At 46.8% G+C, this 20321-nt stretch overlaps 1 protein-coding gene across 6 annotated transcripts; it reads left to right on the top strand.

Annotated features, from left to right (window-relative positions):
- Window positions 1–456: 456 nt before the first annotated feature.
- PIGU (phosphatidylinositol glycan anchor biosynthesis class U) lies at window positions 457–19359 on the top strand. Of its 6 annotated transcripts, none has more exons than XR_009278838.1 (12): window positions 457–645; window positions 2251–2315; window positions 3580–3639; window positions 4608–4670; window positions 5879–5988; window positions 7625–7725; window positions 9688–9785; window positions 11567–11721; window positions 12236–12379; window positions 13181–13305; window positions 13593–13671; window positions 14701–15158. XR_009278838.1 is itself a non-coding variant. In XM_058850674.1 (12 exons), exons 1-12 carry the CDS (start codon window positions 516–518, stop codon window positions 17958–17960), a joined length of 1308 nt encoding a protein of 435 aa, XP_058706657.1. In that variant the 5' UTR covers window positions 458–515; the 3' UTR covers window positions 17961–19359. The 6 variants fall into 6 exon arrangements, 4 of the variants coding, with proteins under 4 accessions (XP_058706658.1, XP_058706657.1, XP_058706659.1 ...); XR_009278839.1 differs by having other exon boundaries at window positions 15022–15151; XM_058850674.1 differs by lacking the exon at window positions 13593–13671 and adding an exon at window positions 17847–19359 and having other exon boundaries at window positions 458–645; window positions 15022–15164.
- The last annotated feature ends 962 nt before the right edge of the window (window positions 19360–20321 follow it).

The following is a 20321-nucleotide window of genomic DNA, read 5'->3' as shown; positions in this document are numbered from 1 at the left end:
ACGAGCCCTCCGAACACGGCGGGCAGGTGCCATGGGGGTCTGTGAAATACCTGAAAAGTAAAGAACTCTCTGAGGGGATTTACAAACACTCCAGAAGCCACCGACGCTCCCCGTTCGCGCTGGGCCCGACCCGCCAGGCCTCGTCCCGCCTGGGCAGAGCCAAAATCCAGAGGCACCCTGGATCCACAGTGGGACGGACGGCCCGCGGGGAGTGCGATGCCCCTCGAGGACAGAGCGGTCCCTGTCCTCCGGCTGAGGAGGAGCAATCCCGTGTGGCCATCCTGGGCAAGGGCGACCCGAACGGGACAGCTGGAGGGATGGGAGCGGGACGCTCCGAGCGCGCTCCTGCTAACTTCACCCCCCCGCGGCCGCCGTAGTTCCGAGTTGTGCCGGGAGAGGCGGCGCGAGGGCCGCTGGGATATGTAGTCTGCCCGGGCGGGCCGGTTCATTGGTGGCGTGTTGCCCGGCGCCGCCCGGGAACTACAGCCGGCGGAAGCGGCGGAGCGCGCGCCGGGATGGCGGCCCCCTTGGTGCTGGTGGTGTTGGCGGCCGTGACGGTGCGCGCCGCGCTGTACCGCTCCAGCCTTGCCGCCTTCATCGCCGAGCGGGTCGAGGTGGCGTCCCCGCTAAACGCCTGGAAGCGAGGTGAGGCCTGGCGAGTCCGGGCCGGGGCGCCGCTGGCCGGGCCGAGCCCCGCGGGGGCGGCGCGGGGGAGCCAGGGCGGAGGGACCCCCCGAGCCGGGCGGACAGGGCCTGACCCCGGCCGGGCACCGGGCTGGAAGCGGCCCCGCGGGTGGGGCAGGGCAGGGCCGGGCCGGGCCGTGCTCGCCGGGGCCCGAAGCAGAGCTGCACGAAAGGGCCCTGGGCGGCTGCGGCCGGGAGGAGCCCGTGGGGGCCGGAGCTCGGCGGCTCCGGGGGGCGGGAGGGCCGCGGGGCTGAGGAGGAGGAGGAGGAGGACAAGGAGCCAGGACGGTTCGCAGCCGGCCGGAGACACCGTGTACACAAACGGGAGCCTGACCCGCCCAGCACAGCGTGCGGCTCCATCGGCCGAGCCCGTTCCGCTGTCCCTGCCCTGGCACCGTGTCGCGGTGAGAATGCCACTGTCCCCTGCTCTCCTGCCTTGCTCAGCTCATGTCCCGACACGGTACCAGCGATCCACATTCTCTTCTGAAGACTGAGTGAGGTACAGGGTAATTGGGGCTTTTCACTGACGTTCAAATGTGTATCATCCGAGTCTGTTAGGAACCTTAATTTATTTTAATCACGGACTTTTGGTATCCAGTTATTATGTAGGTAAAAATATTTGCAGTTTTGGGGTGGAAAAGAGTGGCCAGAAGTAATAAAGGTCAAAAATACAAGTGTATTTGATGATCTGAAGCCTCTGCTTCACTTTATGTTTCCTGTGCCATTGTCTCTTTCTAAATACTACCTTAGAGCATCAAGCTGGGTGTCTAGATAGTAAAGGGGAAAAGTGGGATCATCTTGAAAAGTCTGGGTTGTCACCATAGAGGAAGTTAGTGGCAGCCAGAATCTATTTCTCTAGCATGTCACTGAACTGAGCACCTCTTGTGTTTTCCTGCAGTGTCCTGCCTGTTTCCCTCTGAGCCAATGGGCCCATTTCCTTTCACTGCATACTGCTCAGTACCAGGGAACCTCTGCTCGGGAGGGTGGAGATTCTATGGAAAAGCACACACATGCATTGCAGAGCAAGCTGTAACTCCATGAGCACAAAGGAGCTGAATTAAGGCTGTAAAATGTCAGGAAGTTTCAACAAGAGATAAAGCTTTTAGCTTTGTCTGGCAATATGTGTTCATTTCTGTTCTTCCCTTGTAATTTTGGATGTTTGAGGCCTCTCTGCATCTAATGAGGCAAAACAATTTGGAATCTATATCATGTTGTGGTTGTCCTCTTGGAATTAAGTATTTCTGTAGTGTAGATGCCATATATTACCTAATAGGTGACTCAAAGGGAGGAGATGCCATGGATGTGATTTACATAGAGTTAAATGCAAAAGGTTTTATCTAGAACATTTTTGGCTGAAACAAATCAATAGGTGATGAGTGCCCATGCAGGAACGTGCATGGCAGAGCTGGGGGTGAATCTGTTCTGGCTGGCTGTTGGCTCTGGGAGGTTTGGTGTCACCCATTCTGTGTGAGATTCTTAGAGTGTCAGTATTTTAAAAACTTCAGTTTTACCATCTCTCACTTCCCACATTACAGGGTTCTAATCCAGGTGTTTTGTCTGTTTCAGTGGTCGAAGGATTAGCTCTGCTGGATTTAGGGGTCTCGCCATACTCTGGAGCTATTTTTCATGAGGTTGGTTTGCATATTTGGTTTTAAATGTGATATTCCATTGGCAGAGGTCTGAGTTTGGCTGCTGGGGGCCTGTTTCATCCCAAAGTCTGCAGAGAACCTGAAGTTGTCTGGTTTGTCTGAGCAGTGGTTAAGCAGTGACCAGCATGAGGAAATCCAGGTAATCCAGTGAATTCCCTGTGCAGGGGCAGGCAGTGTCGTATTTGTTACTGCATAAAGAAACTCTGAGACAGGGGAACTCTGTGATACAAAGTCAAATACTCTGTTCACATCCAGTTGTTTCTGTCAGCACAAGCTGGAGCAGGGATGGTGTCACTGTGAGTCTGATAGGATTTACTGGGTATCAGCACCTGGAGTCTCTGCATTTGCACAAATTCATATACTAGCACAAGTATGCAGTTTATTTATTCCTCATCATGAAAACACCTCGTTCCTACAAAAGCACTTAAGCACCTGTGGGGCTTTGTGCCCTTGAATGGCCTTACTGATATGAAGGTACACTCAAGCATAGTGTCGCCTGGAGTGAAGCAGGCACTTGGTATCCTCTGCAAAGTGGATTATTTTCAATAAATTCTACTTCTTTAGACAGAATTTCTCCCAGACTGTGAAATATTTCCCCATGCTTATTTAGGCCATCACATTTTTTTGAAGTTTTTAAAAAGGAATTTATTTTCTCACAGTGAAGACTGAATTTGCAGCATGTAAATATTGTCCTTCCAGACTAAGCTTTTGTGTGATGGGAATAATTCAGAAACATGCTTTTCCTCTTACCTTAGAAGGGTAAAACTCTAGGAGTAAGAGGATGGTATGATTGTAATAATCCTACTGCTTTATGTTTTTAACATGCTTTCTTTTTGCATTATAAAAGACACATCTAAACAGCAGGGGAACCAGCTATGTAGGAAGTCTTTCAAACAAACCTACAGACAACCTGAAAAATAGATTTTCTAGGAAAAAAATTACTTTCTAAAGCTGGTCTTTGTATGCTTTCTATTGTAAGTCTACCACTATTGTAATAGAATTGAAAAGCTGGAGTAGAATACAATTTTCAGAGTTGATAGTGTCTTTTATAAAGTGCATTGAGGACTTTGCAAGGTAAAAGACCAGTGAGTATACTCTGAAATACCAGTGTTGGAGAACAGGCCAAAGAAAATTACCTTTGGCAGTGTCTTGTAGCACTGCTCAATTCTTGCAGTTTGTCTCATCAAATCACCAGTATTTCATCTGGATAGTATTTGATATGAATTTCCCTTTTGCTCTCTTTCAGACCCCACTGATAATCTATCTCTTTCACTTCCTGATTGAATATGCTGAACTGGTGTTCATGGTAAGTGCTCATGGAAAGCTTCTCCTGAAAGTCCCATTCAGGGAAATGCTGAGTACGACTTTCTTTTCAGTCCTTCAGCCTCCCTGTAGCTCAGAATCCTGCTGAGCTCACTTTTAACCAGAAAGGCAGCTTTGCCTATACAAACCCACATTCAGGTTCTTCCCTTTTGTACATACATATTCCTTCTTTTTTGTGAGTTCTTGCTTAAGTAAGTATCCCCACACAGGCATGGGAATTTTTATTTCAAATTTCAAATGTTATCTCTTATAGGTAACAAAATACTTTGTCCCCCCAGCCTAATGCCTACACTGATGTTTCTCACCATTCCCTACACTGCTGTTTGTCTGCCAAACCCCAGACCTGCAAGGAGCACAGATGGCTTCATCCCCCAAATATCTCTTGTAAATTGTTCTCCAGGTTCTTCTGCACAATTCAGAAGGACAGAAGTCCTGTTGCTGGCTCCACATAGCACCCAGTGGAGCCTCTGTGCCCAGGTCCCTGCCAGGCAGGGCTTGTGCAGAGCCAGCAGCTGTTTGCCCTGTACTGCTGCAGGGTAGTCTGGGGCAGCTCAGGGCACTGTCACGCTGCTCTGGTGGCCAGGTGGCTTTAACCAAGCTGAGCACTGTCCCAGTGTTGCTGTGCTCTCCCTACATCAGTGGTTCTCTCTATTACCCTCATGTGCTGCTCTCCATGAACAACTTCTTTCCTCTTAATTCCCCATTCTCTTGTTCTGTGAATATACATTTTTTGATACTGCTCATGCATTTAAGGTGAAGTGATGGTGTGTGAGAGCACTGTACAAATCAGCCTTTCAGGATTTTTGAAGTTTGTGTTTTGTTCCCCTGAGCTGAGTCACAGATGTTAAATGCTTGGTCATCATTTAACAGAGCTCCTGTTAAATGCTGACCAATATATTTTCCTCCATTTCTTTATTTTTCTCACAATCAGTCTGTCCTTTGCTTTCTTAGATAACTGATGTGCTAACTGCTGTTGCCCTTTACTTGGCAATCCAAGACTTCAACAAAGTTGTGGTAAGCTGACTTCCCAGTGTTGCTGGTCCTCTTCTCCCAGCAAATATAATTATCTTGGGCCAGAGGATGTGGTGTCAAGTCCTTGTTTCAGTAAATCTGGTCATATTTTAATGACAAACAGGACTGAATGTAGTAGATAACTGAGGCATTTCAAATTTTGTTGTGGCACTACACACTGAGTGGTGATCACAGCAGTGTACAGTTTTCTACAGCCTGGGTGTTACACCCTGGAGTGGGTTTCTTTGCACACAGCATGAGGTAATACACAGACTAGAAATGTGTAAGGGAAGGAGTGAAACCTTCCAGCAGTTCTGAGGTGACACAGATGATTCTTGTGAGCGTGGGGAAAGTCTGACATCAAATACTACTTGTTTCCTTCAAATTACAAGGATGTGTATTTGGAGGTGAGTGATTCTTCCCAGCTCTCAAAGAATATTTTGTTAAGCAGTGCTTTGCAGTTCCAGAGGGGAGGGGATTAGGTATCAACCTCAGCAGGGAGACATTTTCTACAGCATCTCTGTGGTCTCCCACCCAGCTATGTGCTTGTTCTTTGTCCTCTGACTTTGAGGTTAAGGAAGTAACCCAGGATAGAACTGCAGACATGTAAGAATTCCACAACTTTGGTTGTTGAGGATTTACTGCTAGCATCTCTGTCCTTTTGTCTCACCATAACATAATTCAGTCAGTTCATATTTCAGATTTCTTTCTGGTCTCCATAGAGAGCCTCTAAAACAAAAGAGATTAAAGAGATATTTGTCTTAGAAGTATCCATCATTAAAACAACGAACACTGCATACATATAGGGTTTGGGGTTTCAGGGCCTTGTGTGTTGAACATTGAATTTATAAAATTAGCTTTTCATTTGAGATCTGGAGAGGTGTTAGGAAGATTGAGTATTGGACTCCAGTGTGGTGAATTCACTGGTGGCTGTGTCAAGACGTAGATGCAAGTAATTAAGGAAGTTTAAACAAATAAAAATTATCTTCTTCCTCCTGACTCTCACTTCAGTTGTTAAGTATTTGGGAAACAATGGGGGTCTTTTGTTCTCTACAACTCCTCACATAACATAAGTTTTAGCTCACACCAGGAACTCTAATATGCTCCACAGTAATAGAAACCCCAGGTAACTGGCTGAGTAATATGAAATAGAATTACACAAGCAGTACAGTTCCTCTTCTGACAGTCTTTGATTATTCCCTCTTGTTCAGTTCAAAAAGCAAAAGCTCCTAATAGAACTGGATAAATATGCACCAGATGTGGCTGAACTCATCCAGACACCCATGGAGATGCACTACATCCCCCTCAAGGTAGCACTATTGTAAGTATTGCTCCTGTAGACTGCAGTGGGCTGCTTTGGTTCCTCAGCTCCCTTTGGGGTTTTTTTGTCTCATTTGTGCCTTCAAAAACTGTTGAAAGTTGAGTTTCTTTCCTGCAAAAATTCTGAATTTCCTATTGGCCCTGAATACTCAGTTGGAAAGTGAAAAGCAGATGCATGTGCTTGTTGCCAGCAAGTAAATTCACTCAGGCCCTTTGAGATGGGCTCAGCAGCATAAGGTCATTATCTGGGTAACAAGAATGTTTTGTCAACACAGATCACATTCCCATTTATTTTGCCTGTATGATAATGTTATCAAAATTGATCCTATGCCTTCCAAATGGTGTCTTTTCAGAAAAGTTAGGAGAATTTTTCAGCAGCTGGACAAAATATCTGAATGTGTGCTGAATATTACAACTTGAATATCCCAAATTGCTTATAACAGTTAAAAGATATTTGCATGTTGTCATTTTATTAATTTCATGTCTCGGTCTTCTTCCGTATATGAAACATTTTTTTTTCATTTCAGAAGGCTGCATCTAAACTAACATACAAACAAGGTGCCTACTGTTACAGATTTTTTTTTTTTTAATTGCTATTTGGACACAAAGAAATTATCCAAATTGTTCTGTATCAGAGAGTTCTCCATTAGATAATTTGCCATTTTTTCTTATTTTCAGTTTTTTATATGGCACATTCCCCATGACCAGAAGTGGGTAAATTGCAGACTGTTTTGCACATTTCCACAGTGAAGTTTGCATTAAATTATACTTGTCCTGCTGTAGGCTGCCTTCTGGAAACACTGAAAGGACAGACTGGGACTCAGAAATATTGGAAAATATTAGGAGAGAATTACAAAATCATCAGCCCTGTCTACTGACACTGATGAGCAATTTAGTTATTGGCAAGGCTGATTAGTACATGATCATACCTATTGTATTGGCAGTCCTCCAGACCTTTTTCTTTGCTCTGAACCTATTTAAAAGAGACTGTTGTAATTCTTATTTCCAAAAGGAGCTGGCGTCCTTGCAAACTGAAGTGTGGCTGAACTCTGGAACATAAAAGTCATTAAGAGTTTTTTTCTAATTCAAATTAAAATGTGCCAGTCTTGCATATCTGGCTGGTTTTGTGCTCAAATTGTGCCATGGTGAGCATAAAGGCTTGCTCTGCCACAGCAGGAGACTGGTTGGATTGTGGGAAAATCTGCTTACGTCTCATATTTGTTTCCATCATGTTTTCTTCTTATTCTTCTTCGGAAGTAGTAGGTGTGAGTAGCAGAAAAAGTTTCCTTTGGACACAATAATCCTAGATGTGACTGAAGAAATGTACAATGCTTCTGCAAAGCAAGGAACATTTTTGGTAGACATTTTCTAGGCCAGAACTTGCATTTTGGACATCTTCCCAATGTCTCACCTCTGTAGTGGGCTCCCTGTGGCCCCTGTGTCCACGTCTTCAATCCAGAGGTCTGGTTTTTGCTTCAGATTGAGGAACCTGTTCAGCTGAATTAATTTGCTGATTAGAGGATCCCATCAAATCTAAATAAACAAAAAGAAAAGGCAAAGTGCATATTTTTTTTCCTTTGAACATCTCTTTTATTAGGTGCTCCTTTGAATGTAACCTGAACTTTGCTCTTTTTCAGCTACCTGCTAAACCCCTACACTGTGATGTCTTGTGTGGCAAAGTCCACCTGCGCCATCAACAACTCTGTCATTGCATTCTTCATTTTAGCTACAATAAAAGGTAACACAGTGAAGAAAAAAGAGTTCTTTATGACTTTTTAGAAAGATTAGAAATGTAGCAAAAAATAAATCACAGGGCAACTTTACAGCTACGATTGCAACAAAGATCTCAGTGAAAAATGGTACCTACAGGACTGGAAGAAGGTGCAAGTTCTACATGAATTTGTGAGATCAAGAGACTTCATAGTCAGGTGAAAACTGATTTTCACCTCAGTGTACCTGAGGGTTTACTCTAAAAACTGACTCCTTTGCCTGGTTGGCTTCAAATAGTTTTCTGTTCAGGAAGAAACATGATTGTGTGTTGCAGAACATAAGAGCTCTGTTGCTTTTCTTTTGTATGTGAATATGCACTTAAGTGTAATACACAATTTATTTTTAAAGTTTATCATTGAACTTCTATTAAAAAGCAAGCATTTGCCTACAGCTATTATTTGGCTTTCACTCACAGTTGTAAACATGGTTTGAAATTAATTAATTGAGCTTTGGGGAAGCAGAAGCAGTAACCGAAGACCCAAACCAGTGGAGTAGATTATGTCAGAGTCATTGTTTCATTCATTTTGTGCATGATGACAGCTTTCTGTTTCTTCTGTGACTCCACAGTGCTAAAATCTTCTAGCCTTTATGATTTGTAATAATCACCAAAATTTTAAGGAGCTCTTTGCTGGATCAGAGGAAGGGTCAGTCTGATCTTTTGTCTCCAGCAGGGCCCAGATCCTGGCACTGCAAAAAAAAAAATCTGATATAGATAGTTTTTATCAGTGTTTCCAAAAGAAAGTTTTCCTATAATTATTTGCTAATTGAGTCAGGAGATGTTTTAATTTAAAAGCATTTGCAGTAGCAAACAAACGGGGTCTATTTAGTTAACATGATTTTGAACTGTTTAGTTAGTATTATTTTGAACTGTTCACTGATACCCTGAGACCAAAAATTTGGTTATAGATGGAAATGTAGTGGCTGTCTCGTGGTTTGTCCCTGACTGGGAGTGTGGCAGTCTGGGGTTTAAGAAGGGGGCAAAGAAGATATCAGGTTATGACTGTGATTTCTGGGAATCACTTCTTTAGATCAGTGCAGAACTGAACACTGGATAAAATACAGGATAGGGAGGTTTCTGTCAGGAGAGTGTATTGAAGGGAGAAGAGGCTGATCACCAGGTAGCCCTGTATTTTCCCTTTCAAAGGAGGAAGCAGAGAGGAGCTCTCTGAGTGTTGGCTGTCAGCAGGGTGACAGCTGGTTCAATGCACTGAGCCAGGGCTCTTGCTGTCTGAAATCTATTTTTACAGGGGACTTCCATCAAGTCTGTAGCTATAACCAAGCTGCTGCACTGGGTGCTTGTATTTCTGTCATTTAACCTGAGATGTTTTGGACATTATTTTCGTTATTGGTAATTGAGAAATGTGAGTGCACAAGACTGAGACACCTCATATAAAGCTGCCCCAATAAAAATGTTCATATTTATAAGATCACTTGGAAAAGCTGTGCCAGTCTTTTCTATGCCTCAGTTTTGGTATCAGTAAAGCAGAGCTAATGCTTCAGCTGCAGACTTTGCTTGCACACAGCTTTCCTGAGGCTGCAACACATTCTGGTGATGAGCTTATCCAGCAAGCCCAGCATGGCAGTTCTTACATACAGATATAACTTAAGGGAATGCATTCCCATGCATTAACAGCAGCCACTATGGGCTTTATATAGAGTGAATTATATGAATCTCTTTCTGTGTGTGAATGACAGGAGATATAAACCAGACAGTGTTTGTTTCTTATGGAATAATTCATTTTCCATTCAAAATGTCATTAACAAGAGGACACCCTGCAGGATACATTCTGCTAAAAACTCCTTTATGTGGTGTCCTGGTATTTCTGAATCCCCTGCAGAGGGTTATGAGTTTCCTCCCATTTGGACTTCCTGTTTGTATGGCTGTTTATACTAAAAGTTCCTTATAATTTTTTTTTTTTTTTCTTTGCAGGCAGTGCCTTCCTCAGTGCTGTGTTTCTGGCCTTAGCAACATACCAGTCACTCTACCCTCTCACACTGTTTGCTCCAGCACTGCTTTACCTTCTACAGGTAGGTGATTTCTAACTCCTGGTACCTGTTCTTGTAGCTGTGCAGGGACAGTCTTGGGGAGGGGAGTCAGACAAGTGCAGAGTTTCAGAAAAACTGACTCTTAAGCCATGAGAGGTCTGAACCCTGAATGGGAATGCCTGTGTTTGGAAAGAAGGGAGCAGAAGTTCCTGCAGAACTGGGTGGTGTTTAGTTTGCCCAAAATAAATGCAGTTCTTTGTGTTGTGTGAGCAGCAATGAGGGGCTCAGAGCCAGAGAAGTTCAGAAATGCTGGTTTGGGGTTTAATGGCAGAAGACATGTTCTGGAAAGAGGCTGGTTGTCCTTTCCTCCCTCTCCATTAACAAGACCCTGAATCCCACCAGGGTTGCCCTTGCTAATTTTATCCTGCTATGGCAGCAAAGTGAGGCTGTGATGCCAGCAGAGGCTCAGCTCACTTCACTACCAATTTGTGATAATGTTTTAATATTTGAAATTACTATAATTCTAAAACACTGCTGTGCATTTCACCAGTCTTTCTTTGTTGCTTCTGATGGTGTTTTTATAGCTTATCTTTACTTAACTAGCCTGTTCTCAAATCTCTGAGCTTCCAGACAGAATGAGAGTCAGTTCTAATTAATTTTCTTTCTCTGACTATCTGACATGAATGTATCTTACTTTTTTTCAGAAATTTTATTATTAGTCTTTGCAAGAGAACAACTGCAGAGTCAGTGTTGCTTTTTCAGTTTGATGATTTTTAGGAGAATTGATGTCTTCAGTATTTTAGTCTCGTTTGTTCTCTTTTAACTTTGGTCAAAGTAAGTTGGGAGTGAAGAGCAAGCATTGTACTTCGAATTCACACACAATAAGTGCTTGGCTAATTTGCAGCTTTTAAGGGCAGTCATGCCAGTGTGAGCCCTTTTATCTAAATTTGTGAATGAACTTTCCTGTATTCTTTGTACAGAATTAAATCACTTTTCTTCTGCTCTTTTCAATCTGTCCTGCCAAAATTTTTGGTAATGTTGCTTACATTGTCCCAGCAAGTTAAATTAAACCCACTCCAACTGAGAAAACCCAGTGAGCTTTACACAGAGCCTACAGCAGTCAGGGCAGGTTATCTGCACATCTCCTGCCACTGCAAACCCCAGGGCCAAATGGAAAAGCCACATCACTGACCTGGAGCTGCAGAGTGCTGAGCAATTGCCAAAGTGTTGGCCCCTGTATATATTTGTATATATTTGTACACAGTCTGGGGACCTGATGGTGTGAAATATCCCTGTCATGACACGTTGGCCTCTGACAAGGACATGTGGCAATGACAGGACTTTGTCTGAGGAAGCCAGCTTTCAGAGAGGCTCCTTTGTGCTGAGAAACACATTTTTCCTGATTTCAGCAGAGCGGGAGTGCCAGGCCATGTGGGGGTACCACACAGTGGGGGTTCTGGATGCAGTGGGGTCATGAAGGAGAAGGCAGGCACCAGTGCAGTATTGCGAACATCTGAGGTACCAGTGCAGCTGTGAGCAGGGCTGTGTAAATCTTACACCCGTGTATGTGCTCACAGGAGGGATTCACTGCAGGCAGAAATGACCAGCTTTGCAACTGTATTTTCAAACACAGCTCTGGGAATACATGCAATGTGTGGGACTTAATTTGCCACAGTGAAGAACAAGAAGCAAATTGTACTTGAAAGCTGCTCCTTCAAGTGCCATAGCGCAATGCTTTCTTTCATAAATTTAAAATGATGTTCTGAGCACTGATGCTTTCTTGTGGCTCTCCTCCTGATGAGGTGCTTCTGTTTCTCTTTCAGCGTCAGTTCATACCTATCAAACTGAAAAGCAAGAGTTTCTGGCTCTACACCATGCAGTATGCATCCCTGTACCTGTGCAGCCTGGTAGTGATCATCTGCCTCTCCTTCTTCCTGCTCAACTCCTGGGATTTTATCCCATCTGTTTATGGGTTTATGTAAGTATAAGGATTCTTACTGATGGTTTTCTGTTGGGCCCCACCTTTCCCACCCAGGTTGTTTCTTGCCCATCACATACAGGTGTGTGCTTGGCCCAGGAAGTGTGGGGTCTGTGATTTACTGACAATGCAATAAAAGAAAGAATATGTGGGGGGAAGCATCCATTAGCCACCTCCAATTTCTGTTAAATAAATAATAGCAAAAATTAAAGGCAAGAGCCGTTTTCCACTGATTGGAAATGAATTTGATTGCTGAGCTACCATGGCTCTGAAATATTCCTCTCTGGAGAAGTGTCTGCTTGAAATGGTTTCAGTCCTGCTGTAACATCAGGAAGGATTCCTCAGCAGGGTTTCAACTTGCTCCCCACATTTTCATCCATTTGGTTTCTCTTTCATGGATTTACAATTTAGGTCCTACATCCAGTAGCATACAATGATTAATTAATGCAACAGAAGCAGGGTAGTGAAGAACAATCATTAAAAAATTTACTGTGACTATCTTTTCAATTTTCAGCCTTTCTGTTCCAGACCTGACACCCAATATTGGCCTTTTCTGGTACTTCTTTGCAGAGATGTTTGAACACTTTAGTCTTTTCTTCGTATGTGTGTTTCAAATCAATGTGTTCTTCTACACCATTCCCTTGGCAATAAAGTTAAAGTAAGTATAAGTGTATTTCTCTGCTACTTTTTTTTACTCTTAAGTTATCCAGTGGAAGCTTCTAAGGTTGAACTTGGATGTTCTATCTACAAGCCTGAAAAAGATTTTTAACAGGGCCTGTCCTCCTCATTTCCCGTAGTTTCAGATTGTTCCTCTTAAATAGAGTGACTTGGTCTCTGCAGTGGAACTCTGTGTTGCAAGCATTAACAGAGGCAGCAGAAATGGAGGCTGTGCAGTGCCAGCATAAGGCACTGTAGTCAGAAAGGAAGAACTGGATGGAACTTCCAGCTCGTCATTGTCAGAAAAAAAGTGGAAACTTGGGGACTTCCCTATCTCAGTCATTGACTTCTTTCTGATAAAAACACCCCCTAAGACACTTGGATTCTCAGTGAGCTTGTCCTTTGGCTTGCACTGGATAGGTCAGGTGTACTGGAGGGATAACCATGGGCTTTGGGCTTCTCCAGATTGCAGTCAGAGGGCAGGTGCTAATTGCTTCTGGTGAATAAGGCAGAGATGGGGAAGCACAGTGCAGGTGACCAATGTGCAGGTGTAAATGTGCACTGAGGGAGTCCCAAAGGTGCTGGGTGAGGGCTGTGGCAGATGTGCCTCCCCTGACCCTGCAGCTCTGCAGGGCAGCTCTGTCCACCCCACCTAGCATTCAGAGCCTAGCATGGAGAGAACAGTGCTGCAGGAGCCTCTTTGAGCCTGTCCTGTAGCACATCTGTGCCCTTGGTGATATTTGTTTGCAGTTTCCAGAGGCACTACTGCATTCTCTTAGCCTTTGTTTGTTTTCCCTTCCAGGGAACACCCTGTATTCTTCATGTTTGTCCAGCTCGCCATCATTTCTATCTTCAAGTCCTATCCCACCGTGGGAGATGTTGCACTGTACATGGCCTTCCTTCCAGTCTGGAGCCACCTTTACAGATGTAAGTTCTTTGTGCTTGATTATTATTTATCTGGAATTGAAAAGGGCCTGGCAAATAATTAAATTACATGGTCATCACTAAACCAAACCAGACCCAAGTTCATAGGCTCTCATGGGCTCCATGGGGTGTCTAGAAGGAGGCTGGATTTTGGAGGTTTTTTCCTCTGGTGATACAGTCCTTAACATTTCTTAAGGACTTAGGTTGAAATTAGTCAAGAAGGGAATTTTCACTTGTAGTTTATCTTCCCACTCTCTCCAACTTGTTCTGAAGTTTATCTTTTTTGTAAGAACCTTTTGCAGTCCTACATCCTCCAGATGCTTCACTCCCATTTAAGGCTGTGTAATTTGAACAGTGCTCCTGCAATTGGTGAGTCACCCAGCCTTAAAGTGCTGGATCTTGCAGTTGTGCTTTGTTTTGCATCTGCTTGTTTGCTTAGAGTTGAAAGTAACTGAATTACTTGAAGCAATTTTCCAGTCTTTCTTAAATGCTTCAAAAAGACTCTCTTTAGCTCTTGAAATCACCGGAGAGCTTCCTGTGGATTCTCAGGCTCAGTCTATAGAACCTACTTCCATGGGGACGTTTGGAAGTGTTGTGTTTTTCCTGGCATTTCTTGCTTAAACCAACTGCTGTGACCAACCCTGCCAGGTTGTCCAGGCCTTTCACTGCAGCCTTCTCCAAGCCAGGCCAAGTGAGTTCATGGACAGCTCACCTGCCTGTTGTAGGAGACACAATCAGGAGTCAGGAGACCGTCTGCTCTGTAGGTGTCAGACTCAGCTGAGGCCAAAGCAGCTGTGATCAAACAGGGCAGGAATCCACAGGCTGGCCCTGAGCACATCATATCTGTAGCAGGTGATGAACTTCTGAAAGTCCTTGCTCAGTGTAGTTCAGTTCCACATTCCAAACTCCCACCCTGCAGTGTGTGAACAGACCTACTGAACAAGTTTAAAATAGATGGGAAGAGGTTTGGATGTGAGAATGCTCTCAAAACATCATCTCCCCTCAAGTGCAGAGTGATGGGCATGGGCTGAGCTGCAGCCAAGCACAGCAGCACAAGTGTCAGGATGGATTTCAGCACTGCTGCCAAAGGACAGGCATAAGCACTCCACAGAAAGCAAAGCCTCTCCTGGCCTGACAGTTCCCAGCTCTTTTAGACAAAGTTGTGCTTGGTTTTTGTCCACCTGACACATACTCAGGCAGACTGCTGGATTCTTGCACCTCTTGATATCATGTGTCTGTCAGTGCATTTGGCCTGTACGAGTTTCTTCCTTTTATGGTGCTTTCATTTCCTTTCCACCTCCCAAGAAAGTATCTTTTCCTATAACCCACAGATTCATTTTTTCCTTTGTCATTACCTTGATGAGGCAAGGGATTAAAGTGCTCTGCTCTCCAAATTAGACTGCTGTTTACTGTAGTGTTGATACCAAAAAGCCAAAGTCATCCAAGAAAGAGTGGAAGCAGGACCTAGAGGGAAAGAGCTACAAATGGGGATTTCACATTGCAACAAAGGCAGAAGTATTTATTTTGAAGGGAAATACAGTGGATTTCTTATAACCACTACCCAGGAAGTTACTAAAGCAACTTGTGGAAGGCTATTGGAGGGAAGTAGGTCTTGGCAAGTGCCTCTCACCCCCTGGACACACCCTAAACACCATTGCTGGTTGTGTGACCATGACTGCTCAGTAATACATCATTTTAACAGCTGGTTTTCTTTTACAGTCCTCCGGAACATCTTCATCCTGTCATGTGTGCTCATTTTCTGCTCCTTCCTGTTCCCTGTTCTGTGGCATCTATGGATTTATGCAGGAAGTGCCAACTCCAATTTTTATTATGCCATCACGTTGACTTTCAACATAGGGCAGGTCAGTAGAGTGAGGTGAATGAAGCTGCACTGTGGGCAGGCTGCTGGATGGGGTGGCCTGTCAGCAGCAGAGAATCCTGAGGATGGGGCTGGCTCTCTGCGTCTTGTGTGGTTCTGCCTAGCAGCTTCCCAGCTCTCCTCCTGGATTCTGCCTGTTCCTCAACCCCTGGCACACTAATGGGGAAGAGTTCTTGTGGTATTTGAGCTGTGGCTTAACAATCCAGCCCGGCTGACTGCAAGTTCTGTGCTCTGTTGCTGATGGCCAAGGAAAAGCATCTCAGTGTGGCAGGACCAAGCACAAGTGAATGGAGAAGGGGAAGAGGGGAAATGGGAACACCTCAGGACAGTAGCAGTGGGGCCAGAAAACAGACAAATGAGACCTGCCCATGCACAAGGACATGACACCAGTTTTTGTGAGATGTGACAGCACACACAGGGTCCCAGTGATGCCGGGACTTCCCTCCCTGCCTTTTCTGAGGCCATTCTGTATACATGACTTCCACTGGCCTTAGGGAAAGCAGAGCTTAGCACTGCTGAAAGGTGCAACACTGTACACAGGTGCTACAACCTTTTGTAAGTCCTTCCTTTTGTCTGTGCTGCTTGTCATGTACCTGAGCCCTGGGGCAGTTTGGCGTGTGGGTGAGCAGAACGTTCATTTCATGTTAAAGTTGCTTTTATTTTGAATGTGCCTCAGCCATTTATGCTTGTCTGCTCCTCCTAAAGCCAGGGGAACACTTACCAGGGGCAGAAAATTACCTACTCTTACTCTTGATTAATGGGGAAAATACTCATTTGGTAAAACCAAAAGAGACTGCAAGGGTGAGAGGGAGAATAGACATTTTGTTAAGAGGAGCTGATAGGAAATTGGGGGTGGTTTATTACATGTCCTGCTATGGAGTGAAAGGGGTAGTAAAATTTTATTTAGAAATACGAGGTGTTGATATTCTAAGAGAATTTTATTTCCTACCTGAGAAAGTTATATTCAGATCCTGCAAGGTCTTGTGCTCTGTGTAAATGCAGATAGCAAAAGTCTCTTGTCTGATTTCCTTGTGAGAAAGACCTAGCCCTCATCCCCACCCACCTCAGCTCTTCCTTTTCTCATTTAGATATCTGCAGAGAAGCTTAGTTAAAGGTAAAATCACCTGCACTGACAGAGCCTGTCAGCAGTTCCATGAAGCAAGTAGATCATGGCTGTTTCCCTCTCCCTGGGTCTGTTTCCTTTCACACTTTCTCCCCTGACCTCAGCAGTCTGCAGCTCTGTTTCTCTTTCCCCTGCTCTCCACCTGATCCTTCATCCCCTTCTGTTGTGCCATTGACCCTCTGCAGCAGCTGCTGTGTTTTTCTGTGCTGTATTGCACAGTAACCCAGGCAGGCTCCAGCTGTCCCTCCCTCTGTGCCCTTAGCACTGCCACGTCCTTCAGGTGACATAATGCCAAAGGGATGCTTTGAGTAGGATCTGCACACTAGGACACAAGGGTGACACTTGGGCTGGCACTGAAAAGGCTTTCCACTCCAGTTAGCTGCTTCTGTTTCCAGATGGAGGAGGGGAGCAGTCCTGCAGGAAGGTCACACTGCAAGGGCCTAAGTGACAAATGGCACTACTGAGCCAGCAGGTCCCTGCCACAGCCCAGTCTGCCCCAGCAGTGGCAGCTTCCCAAGGTGGCAGCTTTAGAAACTCCACTGTCACCCATTCCTGTGATCTCCAGGCCTCCAGGTGTGGTGACAGTCCCACCATGTGCCTCAGTACAGCCAAAGGTGTCCTGGCTTGGGGCAGAGTGGCTGGAAAGTGCCCTGTGGGAAGGGCCCTGGGGGTGCTGGCTGACAGCAGCTGAACATAAGCCAGGTGTGCCCAGTGGGCAAGAGGCCAATGACACCTGGCCTGTACCAGCTGTGCTGTGGCTGCAGGACCAGGACAGTGACTGCCCCTGTGCTGGGCACTGCTGAGGCACCTCAAGGGTTGTGTCTTTCTGGGTGCCTCCATTCTGGAAGGACATTACAGGGCTGGAACATGTCCAGAGAAGGGAGCCCCAAGAGCAGCTGATGGAGCTGGGGGCGCTCAGCCTAGAGAAAAGGAGACTCAGTGGGGACCTTCTCACTCTGCAACTCCCTGACAGGAGAGTGCAGCTGGGGGCCTCTGCTTCCAGGGAACAGGATGAGAGGAAACAGCCTCAAGCCTGTGCCAGGGGAGGTTCAGATTGGACATTAGGAGGAATTTCTTACAGAAAACATGGTCAGGCATTGGAAGGGGCTGCCCAGGGAGGTGGTGAAGTCCCACCCCTGGAGGTGTCCAAGGAATGCCTGGATGCAGCACTCAGTGCTCTGGGCTGGGTGACATGGTGGGGGATCAGTCAAGGGCTGGACTTGGTGATCTCAGAGTTCTTTTCTAGCTAAAATGACCCTGTGATTCTGGGACAGCACTTGGATAGAAGGAGTTCTGTGGGTGCAGCTGTGGCACAGCTGGACCTGCCATTGTCATACATTTTGGCAGTTTATGGAGCTGCTGTATGTGAGTCTCCCTTGGCTTAACATGGCAAGGGGATGGACAAGGTGTTCCCAAGGTCCAGCAGCATGTGCTGAACAGCCCATGAGCTGCTTAACCCCCAACAGTCTGTCACCAACACGTGTCCCTCTTTATTCCTTGCTCTGAAACCCCACTGATGTGTCTGAACATCTCACTCCACAGATCCTGCTCATCTCAGATTATTTCTATGCCTTCCTCCGGCGGGAATACTACCTCACTCACGGACTCCACTTGACGAGGCAGGACGGGACAGAGGCCATGCTGGTTTTGAAATAAGGACTGAACCACCACTTCCTGGGACATGGGCCACTCTGAGGGACATGCAAAGCTTGGGGTACATGGGGTGGGTGGGGAAGGTTCCCTGAATGAGGTCTGGCTTTGGGAATGGTATCTACTGAAAGAAAGGGCTGAGGTTCTGGGAATACCCCTCTGAGCTGTGGGCTCAGCACAGACTGTCAGAGCTGCAGTGCCTCCCCCCTCAGCTGTGCTTTTCACTGCGACCTCAGCCATCAGCTCTGGGCAGTCCAGCAGGAATGAGAGTGACTGAACTAAACCCAGGGCTGGAGCTCAGACCATGAACTGTTTTCCACCACTGTTTCTTGGAGATGTTTGCTTCTCCAGGGATGTTCCCCTTCACTGCTTTGACCAGTAACACTCCTGCTTGGCACGAGGCAGTCTCTGGGTACCTGGTGCCCCAGCCCTGGCTGCAGATTCCATTTCATGGTGGTTCTGCTGTTGAGGGATCTGGAAGAATCCTATGTGCTCAGTCACAGTGGATGCTGCAAAAGGGTTGGGTGACCAAGGATGATGACTTTGGAGGACAGCTGGAGCTGCTGCCACATGTGGTAACCTCAGCACACAAACACAAGCAGGAACCAGAACTGGGATGGGATTGAGAGCAGGGTGGGTACCAGATAACTGCTCGATCCCATTGGAGCAACAGCCATGCCAGGAGCTGCATAGAGGCAATGCAGGTCTCAGAAGGAGTACTACTGAGAAGATGAGCTCCCGCTGCTGTGTTTCTGTTGGATGTCAAAGCCTGGCAGTGCTGGGCTCGCACTGTGCTGCTGTGACCACGTGGGACAGCAGCTGGGACCAGGAGGTGTCACAATCTCCCTGTAAGGCCCCAGACCAAATCCAGGAGGAGTCTCAGCCACTGCTGTTGCAGAGTTGTTCCACAGCTGCTTGACACTACTGGATGTGCACTTGTCTGTATCACCCCTGTGCTAGTCAGTGCTGGGCTCATGGCTGTGCACAGGGGCTCCCTTGAATTGGCTCCCCTGGTCCCCCCTGCTCCTCTGTGTGCTCAGACCTGCTTACCTGGAGCTGCTGCTGCCCCCTGAATGTGACACTCTGAGGTGAAGCCACCAGCTCTGCTGCCTGTGTGGTGGCACTGAGGTGGGGTGACCAGAGTGTGACACGCGCCTCCAGCACCACTTCTGCTCCCACGGGACAGCTGAGGGCTTGGGAATGTGACATGGAAACCAAACTGCACCTGGTACCGAGCAGCTGAGAGATGGATGTGCCCAGGCAGGTGTGTGAACAGACCTTTCTTTCTGGACAATTGAAACGTTTGCCTTACTGCAGTGCTGTCAGCGCTCTGGGGCTGCCGGCCTGGGGCAGGCCCCGTGGAGCCTCCGGCCGGCCAGGAGCAAAATAAACTGTGCGAGTTTTGAACACCTCGTGTGCTCTGTGGCTGGAGGGTGAGAGAGGGGTGGGAGGCACTCAGGGAGAGGGTGGGAGGGGATCTGAAAGCAAACAGGGGTTTGGGGGAGGGAAACAAGTGACAAAAAGGGAAACAGGTCTTTGGGGCAGGCTGAAACAGGCCTGGCTTTAGGGAAGGCCAGGAATGTACAGGTAACCTGGCAGTGGTGTAAGAGAAATTGAGAGGGTGATTAACTGGAGAGAGTTGTGGGGAGTGTTCATTTCACAGCCCCTCTTTCCACAAAGCCAGCAATAATTAGCCATGAGGAGGGAGATGGGGATGGGAGGTGGCTGGACTGAGCTGGGGGCCACAGGCACTGTCCCTGTCCTGTGCAGCAGCTGGATTTGTCCCTGGGGCTGTGCCCACTCCCAGAGCCCTGGGCTGGCTCTGTGTAGCCTGAAGGAGCAAGTCCCAAATTTGGGATAAGCAGTCCTGGGGAAGGTCATGGGGTCAGCACTGGGGCAGGGGAGCAAAGGAAGAGATGAGCAGGGCCAGGGCCAGGAACATGGTTGAGGATAGGGAATAGGAAAGGGCAGAGGTCGAGGCAAGGGCAGGGAGAATGAAGGGATAAAGGGACAGGGCAGGGGCAGGCACAGGGTCAAGGACAGGGACAGAATCAGGGTCAAAAGTGTGGAAGGGTGGGGTCAGGAGCAGTGGCAGGGGTAGGAGCAGGGACGGGGATTGCTGTGCTAAGGCAGCTCAGGCAGGGATTGGGAGCCCTGTCCTGTCTCCTGCCCAGAGTCCCAGAGAAGTTTTTGGGGCCACCAGAACTGCCTGGTCCCCACCAAGTGCTGCCAGTGACCAAATACCAGGCACCAGAAACCCCCAGACTCCCACTGCTGTTAAAGACTGGTGGGCACAACAGAGCAGACACCCACCAGGGCTGCAGTGGGCCTGCTGTGGGGATGAGGAACAACCTAAAAATGCCTGCA

The sequence above is a fragment of the Poecile atricapillus genome, chromosome 15 (genome assembly GCF_030490865.1).
Source record: "Poecile atricapillus isolate bPoeAtr1 chromosome 15, bPoeAtr1.hap1, whole genome shotgun sequence".
Taxonomy (NCBI): domain Eukaryota; kingdom Metazoa; phylum Chordata; class Aves; order Passeriformes; family Paridae; genus Poecile; species Poecile atricapillus.
The sequence above is the reverse complement of the archived record's forward strand: the minus strand, read 5'-3'. Positions and strand labels throughout refer to the sequence as shown.

What these genes read in the sequence shown, in the direction of transcription:
- PIGU (XM_058850674.1), top strand. Translation starts at nt 516, where the DNA reads ATGGCGGCCCCCTTGGTGCTGGTGGTGTTGGCGGCCGTGACGGTGCGC. An exon ending in CCCCTCAAGGTAGCACTATT is followed by an intron (nt 5,989 to 7,624) that starts GTAAGTATTGCT and finishes GCTCTTTTTCAG; the next exon opens with CTACCTGCTAAACCCCTACA. An exon ending in CACTGCTTTACCTTCTACAG is followed by an intron (nt 9,786 to 11,566) that starts GTAGGTGATTTC and finishes TTTCTCTTTCAG; the next exon opens with CGTCAGTTCATACCTATCAA.